This window comes from Pyrus communis, chromosome 17, assembly GCF_963583255.1.
Source record: "Pyrus communis chromosome 17, drPyrComm1.1, whole genome shotgun sequence".
Lineage (NCBI taxonomy): Eukaryota > Viridiplantae > Streptophyta > Magnoliopsida > Rosales > Rosaceae > Pyrus > Pyrus communis.
This window is the reverse complement of record NC_084819.1, coordinates 12,935,383-12,942,510: the sequence shown is the minus strand read 5'-3', so window position 1 is coordinate 12,942,510 and position 7,128 is coordinate 12,935,383. Positions and strand designations below refer to the sequence as shown.

Sequence of the window (7,128 nt, the reverse complement as noted above, 5' to 3'; positions counted from 1 at the left end):
ATAGATGAAGATGGAGTAGGCTTTGAACTCGAAACGAAATGAGTTAAGACAAAGATCCTAACCATTAGGGCAATTCCCGCTTACAATTGCACAAATTCTTGTAAGTGAGAGGTCTTAGGTTCGATTCTCGCCAAAGCAACCTCATTATTGTTAGTATATTATGAAGATAAGCCTACCCCCTGCTCCTTAATATAAAAAATATAGTTTGTTCAAAAAAAAAAAAAAAAAAAAAAGGGAATTTTGAATTAGGCCGTCCTAGCTTGGCCCATTCTCTGCAGGTTCGTTGGTCCAGCCCGTCGCTGACGCTAGAGCTCTGGAAGCTTAGAACGGTAAAAACCCCAACTCCGAAGCTTCTCTAAGTATAAAAACATCAAATCATCTTCCCCCAGCTGCCATCTTCGCCTCTTTCTATCATTGTTCATCGCCCCAAAATACGATCATATCCTGTTTTTTTCAAAAAAAAAAAAAAAGAAAAAAAAAAGGATCACAACCTGAGGGGATGAAATGGAAGCTGCAAGTGAGGCAGGGAACGCCGATGAGCTCGAAGCTATGTGCATGGAAGACTCCTCTTGGCACCCATGCCAAGTTTCTCTCAGGTGAGCCATCTATCTGAAGTTGAACCAACCCACTCAGCATTGTTCCAAATAGATTGGGATCCTGATGTTTATTGAAGAAACTCACCAATGGGTTTTGTTTTTAGTAGATTTTATGAGCTGGGTTTTCTCAAAGTTGTGATTTTTTGTAGTGTTTTTGACTAGATGATCACTGGGTTTTCCTTAGAATAATGATCGGTTTGGATCACGCAATGAAATGTGTTTTTCTTGACTATCCCATGTGCATGTGTGTGCAGTACTCATTTTGTTCATGTATGACTACGCCGAAATGATGCTAAATGATATGTCTTAATGCATTGTCATGTGTGTGATGTAATCAAACAATTTAATCCCAGTTCAGTTGTGAATTACTATCCGGTCATCGTGTGCGCGTGCAATGAGCTGGTGGTCAGTGATTTCATTTTCTTTTTAAGTGTGTGATTACTCAGTGATGTTTACTTCCCAAATATTTATCTTTCTGAGTAAAGTACTGCTACCCTTGTCCGGTAAGAGTGACATATGTCATGACTGTGTATTGGGATGACTATTCTATATTCTGATTCTCTACAGATTATGAGAGATTTAATTTTAACACTAAAGTAGGATTGTCCTGAATTTACATAATTAAAGTCAGATACTTATGTCTTCCCCCCCATTTTGGGCATATAATTATTCAATTGTTGGATATGCATACAAAATGTGTTGAGGTGGCTCCTGATTGTGGTCCACAGCTCTACTGGAGATAGCCTAATTGTAGAATTTGGGCGCCAGGAGTTAGAAGATATGGTGTTGAACAAGGATGAAGCACTTTCCCGTCTCCGCTTCCGTTCTACTCCTCTTGAAGGCAATGACTGCGCTCACATTGAAGGAGAGAAAGTTCTTGCAATTAACAAGTCACAGTTTAAGAGCCACTTATGTGATGCCAAGGTGGAAAAGGTACTTATCTACTCCTTAATTTATTCAGAGCTTCCTTGGAACCAGGCTATCATCTAATCATAAGCTTTCTACTTTCTTGAATTAATTGTTGCTCATTATATAAGTGCTTGATTATATAATGCCTAATCAGTCTAAATATATGTATATATTTAGTGGTTAAGAGAATGTGTCCTTATAAAATTACAGCAGCAATGGGAATGACATTGGGTTCTTACTGAGAAATCCTTTGTGTATCTGGTTAATAGCTTTAAGATGAAAAAAATTAGACTGTTTGTGTTAACCATATCATGTTCTAGTTGATTATTATGTACTGCAGTCCTAGGCTTGTGTGATAATTATGATTTATAATACATGTTATGCCTTTTGCATGCAAAAAGCCATTCTGTTAATTGAGTTCATGTCCCAACATCATGACGACTAGGTGCTCAGAGTGAGACACTCACAGAGGGTCTATTGTAGATGCACTTTCATGATCGAATGGCTTCACCAAGAACTCAAGGGACAGACCGTGACTCTCCCCTCTAGTTCAATTATGAAACTAGCAAGCAAAAGCATCATTGTCCATCCAACTGTTGCTGCATTCTTGAAATCAGTTAAACAAATGGGTCCGAATAGCGCTTCTCCCTTTCCAGTCGTGCATGAGGAGTTTGGATTTGAATTGGACCTTAACAAATTGCTGGAAAAGCAAATAGAAGAGATCAATATTTCAACTAATGGATTCAGAAAAGAAATCACAGAAAACATTTTAGAGGGGGTCAAAGGTAACCAGCCGTTCTCGTTACTTCATATGTTTAATGAATCAGGCTTGTTGTTGCAATATCTCATCCTGGATATCCCTTTTTTATTGTTTAAAGAAAATTATTCCCATAAGCGATATCTATCAACTGTTTGCAACCACATATTTCTTGCATCTGCACCTTGAACCTGGAATGTCCTTCTTAAGTTGAATCAGAGGAATATGGTTCTTGTAAACTAATGAGCAGTAGATGGGCTTCACTAGTGTATCATTCATGCCACATGCATAGTCGGGTAAATGTACTCCCTCCTTTTCCCACCCCCTCTAGCTTTCATCAAGAAAATGGGTTGACATCAATGTTAAAGCTGAAGGCCTACATGGGAGTTATTCTTGCAAGAATTAGCTGCTTGATACCCAAGTATGCTGGAGGTGACTCTATTCGAACTGAAAAACTTTTCTCAGTTAGTCCCCTACTCTTTTTCTTTCCTGTAGGCTTTTAACTTCCATTTTACTCTTAAAAGGCCGATACACAAAAATCAGGGGAAAAAAAAATCTACAACACCTCTCCCACCGTAGCCTAGGCCGGTGTGTTGGCCATGGTCATTTTGAATGTTTAACCTTTTGAAGTTTCAAAAGAAACTATTAAAAAAATAAAAGTGAAAAGAGATAATGAGGGGGATAGATAAGTCATTTCATTAACAGGGAACTTAGGGGGTGCTTGTTCATCAGTTTTCTTTTGGTTTTAGATCAAATCTCCCTTGAAATTAAATACATAATTACATTTGCATTGCTACAAACATTTAGATTATTCCTAATCGTGCATGCAGCTGATAACAAGGGACACATTCTACTCAATCCTGTTACTGCATCCAAAATATGCATTTCAGATGCTCAGGTTTCTCATGACCAAGATCAATCAAAAAGTACTGCTCAGAGTTCTATTGAATACGAAGTAAACATAGACGATGAGGGTCTACAAGCCCCTCGTTCATCCATGCAAGAAGAGCATTCAGAATACAAGTCTCGCCTTAGTCCTCTTGGTGCTCGTGCAGCTCTGGCCTTACTAGTATCAAGTAGTCACAAGCATATTGCTATAGGTGGGACTGAACTTTTCAAATCTTGTGATAGTGACAACATGTTTACTAAAGATACTAAAGCTCATAAGAATGAAAATAAGACTTCAGATGCTACAAAAACGAGCTCAGTTGTGCAGAGAGGTTTTGAAATTCAAAATAGTGATACTCACCTGAGAAATTCTGCCGAAGAGATTAAGCCAAGGGCCTTAACCAGTGCAAGAAGGTTGACACGCTCAGCAATCCAACAAGAAAAATATAAATTGACTGTGACAGTTGAACAAGGGTTGGACGAGAGCAAGTCAGCTCATGCTGCAGGGTCATTTTCTTCAGTAGGAAATGCCACCATTCATGAAAGCAATGTATTGAAAGAGAAGAATGATGTATCAAAAAAGAAGAAAGTAGTCTCTTCGCCATTTCATGCCGAGAGTAACATTCCTATGGAAGAAAGAGATAAAAAGCTGATGTCTGGTGATGCTGGAGCCATTCAAGATATATGTGATCCAATTAAGACTTGTGGTAAAGAGTCTAAAAACACTAAGTCAGCTGTTACAACCAACATGAGGAGGTCGACTCGTTTGACATGTTCTTCTGAAGAGAATGGAACAGTTCCTGAAAACCATGGAAAGGAAGAGAAAAGTGGTGGACCAAGAAAGAAAACAGCTGTCTCTCCTTCAGCTGGCAAGGACAAGAATATGCATGGCGAAGAAAGCAATGAAAAGCACATGTCTGGTGCTGTCACAAGATCTGGAAACACTCGACAAATTGAAGGTTACATATGTTATATTCACATGAGCATGTGTATTTTTCTGTCTAGTTATAATCATTTGTGTTATGTTACTTGGGTAGACCGTAGAATACAGATCTGATTTGCAGAACTTCTAAAACATTTAACACAGTTTGCATTCTGGTCTTCGCCACTGTGTATTGTGTTAGAACTGACTTAAAAGTGGTTTGTTTGTTGTCCCTGATCAAATTTCCATTTATTTAAACTCAGGTCAAATCTATTTGATTACCTTGTTATAAAAAAATCATGTCTACTCTACGGTTTTCCTTTTTCTTTCTTATTGCACGCCTTAGTTACTGTTTAACCCCTTTTCATTTTAGCATTCTAAGCTTAGAATTATGTAAAGTGCAGGAAAAGTTTCAGGAAGTGGTGGTAAAAGCCAAGGCCAGAAGAGGAAGTCTGCTTCCTCCAGTAAGCAAGAGCTGCGATTTTCTCCACGATTGAAGTTTCTCCCTCAGACTCGCTCACAAAAGAAGTCTTAAACTAGCTTTCTTCATCAGGATTACTCACAATCAAGTGACGCAACATTTTGGGGACTGGAAAGAGGTAAAACTGTTTTTCCTTCTTTGCATATGTTTAAAAGCGAGAACCGGGACTACAAGTGAAATGAACACAAAGTATGCTTCTTGTATCTCGGATCATCTATGTGAATTGGTTGCATGAGTGAACATATCAACAGCTTAGTTGCTTGTTATATATCTGTTATAGTTCTTCCCGTTTTGGTATTGCCCTTTTGAATGGGTCTTGTTGGCTCCTCTACGGCTTATGGATTTATTTGTCATTTCCTCTTTGGAGGAAATATTTATAATTCCAATTCCATTTGTCTTGCCATTTGAGCCAAACCCACCACGCCACGCTACACTTGAAGCAGTGCGAATGGTGACAAAATATGAATCAGTTCAAGATAACACGGCATTGGCCTCTATTTAACACATGATTGCAATTTGATGCATTATGTTCATGTGTGTTAAAATGACATTATGCGTTGAGCCGCTCGTATTAGCCAGTTATGGAGGTTTTGAGAGCTAATAGTTTAACTGTTGGGGTATATTTGTATATTTATTCTATATTTTGAGGGAATTAGGCATTTTACTTGTTATGAGTTTGTTGTCTTCTTAATCGTATGAAGTCACACCAAAGGGGATGAATCGCATTGAGTCAAATTTACACCAACTGTGAGTCAGACCCTATTGCCTCAGACTACTACCCATCCTGATGCTTCCAAGTTTAGGAAGGTAACTAGCATGTTTGTTTGCATGCATTGCTAAAACATGAAATTGTGTTTTTTAGACAAAATAGATCGAGTTCATGTATGCTTGCAGTTTCTTGTCTTTGTGAAACTAGTTAAAGGCTGTTGATTAAGTGGAATTATACTTGAATGCCGGGTCATGATTCTCAGTCTGACAACATACTATTACTAGGAGCTCTCACACAAAATATTATGTCCTCGTGTTAGGCATCCATCTTGCAAAGTTCCAATTCCTAGAATCGTGTCCAAATGTACGGTTATAGTAATATAACATGTCAGATTGTCACGTAGGAAAGCGCATTAAACATATACAATAGACAATTGTCGTTGTTAGTAGTCGTTGTCGTAGTTAGGTCATACAAGCATGTTACCAAGTCCTTTTCAGACATGGTGATGGTGCGCCTCCCATGACATATATTATTGGATGGATTGGATGTATAACGGGAAGGTCACACTCAACGTTGCTTCACGATGATATACTTTAACATGAGTTGAATTTCCCTCCCAAATCTTTTCTTATTTATATTCTTGTCCCAACACTTTGGTTTTTTTTTATATTTTGTTGTCAAAGTCTCTTTCTATTTCTTAATTAAACCAAAAAGAAAAGCAATGACGTGATTGAAATTCAAATTTTTGTAAGCTTATAATACTTCGATTTGTACTTTTGTTTTTGTTTCTTAAATTGATTTTAATTTATTTTATTTTAAAAATGTGAAAGGAAACTAACCCCAAAACGTGGGGATTTTTCAACTAGCACCATGGAATTTAATTACTATTTTGTCCTTTTTCAAATTAAATTGTTTTCTTTAAAACCTTATTATGTCATTTAGTACTACAGTCTAATAGTATTCTTCTTCACTTGTAAGTGAGAGGTCTTAGGTTTGATTCTCGCCAAAGGTGAATTTGAACCACATTATTGTTGTGGTTTAGCCTACTTCCTCACCTTCTTAGTGTAGATAATATCGTTATATCGTTAAAAAAAAACACCTTAATATGACAAGAACAATTTTAGCTAAAATCTTTCCTCTTTTAAGGTGTTGGCTTTATATACACAGATATAGATATAGATATATATCCCATTACCATTCTGGTATAAGGTGGTGGTTGGTTATGGATAGACTGTTTGATTTTGTTTTGTTTTTGTTTTTATTTTTATTTTTATAAGCTTATTTTTAGCTACACCCATTCAAATTTTATTTTGATCTCACTCAAAAATGACCATTTTACTCCATGAACAAAATTTGTTCCCCTTTGACTTGTGGACTCTTTTCTCCCTGAAACTTATAGATCGCCTCCTAAAACATATGTGGGATCTAGCAACTAATAAGGCTAGCCACATATGCAATAAATTTGATTATAAATCTCCATTATGCATTAATATTCAACAATAAGTGAATATTAAGTTTAAAAGAAATTGAAGAGATGAAAAAAATAAAAAAGAAATTGATTAGTCTGGCGCACCCAAATCAAACCCAAACAAGAAATTAACAGATGTAAGATAATGTGGAGCGAATTTTGAGTTTTATAGAGATAACTTTCAAGTTTCAGGGGGCAAAATGAGATCAAATTCGAGTTTCAAGGGGCAAAAGAAGCAAACTTTGAGTTTCAGGGAGTAAAGTGACGATTTTTAAGTTACAGGGGCCAAGTGAAATTTAAATCGAGTTTGGGTCGTAGCTAAAAATAAGCCTTTTTGATAATGTAGTTGTGTAACCTAATCATTTCGAGTCTAAACAAAGAGATAATCTGTCTTGTAA

The 7,128-nt window shown here is 36.9% G+C and overlaps 1 protein-coding gene across 3 annotated transcripts; it reads left to right on the top strand.

Moving 5' to 3' along the window:
* Nucleotides 1-401: 401 nt before the first annotated feature.
* Nucleotides 402-4,821, top strand: LOC137722900 (uncharacterized). 3 transcript variants are annotated; one of them, XM_068462016.1, is made up of 5 exons: nt 402-596; nt 1,325-1,529; nt 1,951-2,290; nt 3,153-4,109; nt 4,477-4,821. In XM_068462016.1, the coding sequence occupies exons 1-5, from the start codon at nt 505-507 to the stop codon at nt 4,605-4,607; spliced, it is 1,725 nt and encodes a 574-aa protein (XP_068318117.1). In that variant the 5' UTR covers nt 402-504; the 3' UTR covers nt 4,608-4,821. The 3 variants fall into 3 exon arrangements, with proteins under 3 accessions (XP_068318117.1, XP_068318116.1, XP_068318118.1); XM_068462015.1 differs by having other exon boundaries at nt 403-596; nt 3,093-4,109; XM_068462017.1 differs by having other exon boundaries at nt 459-596; nt 1,989-2,290; nt 3,093-4,109.
* Nucleotides 4,822-7,128: the final 2,307 nt, after the last annotated feature.

What these genes read in the sequence shown, in the direction of transcription:
- LOC137722900 (XM_068462015.1), top strand. Translation starts at nt 505, where the DNA reads ATGGAAGCTGCAAGTGAGGCAGGGAACGCCGATGAGCTCGAAGCTATG. An exon ending in CCATGCCAAGTTTCTCTCAG is followed by an intron (nt 597 to 1,324) that starts GTGAGCCATCTA and finishes TGTGGTCCACAG; the next exon opens with CTCTACTGGAGATAGCCTAA. An exon ending in AAACACTCGACAAATTGAAG is followed by an intron (nt 4,110 to 4,476) that starts GTTACATATGTT and finishes TGTAAAGTGCAG; the next exon opens with GAAAAGTTTCAGGAAGTGGT.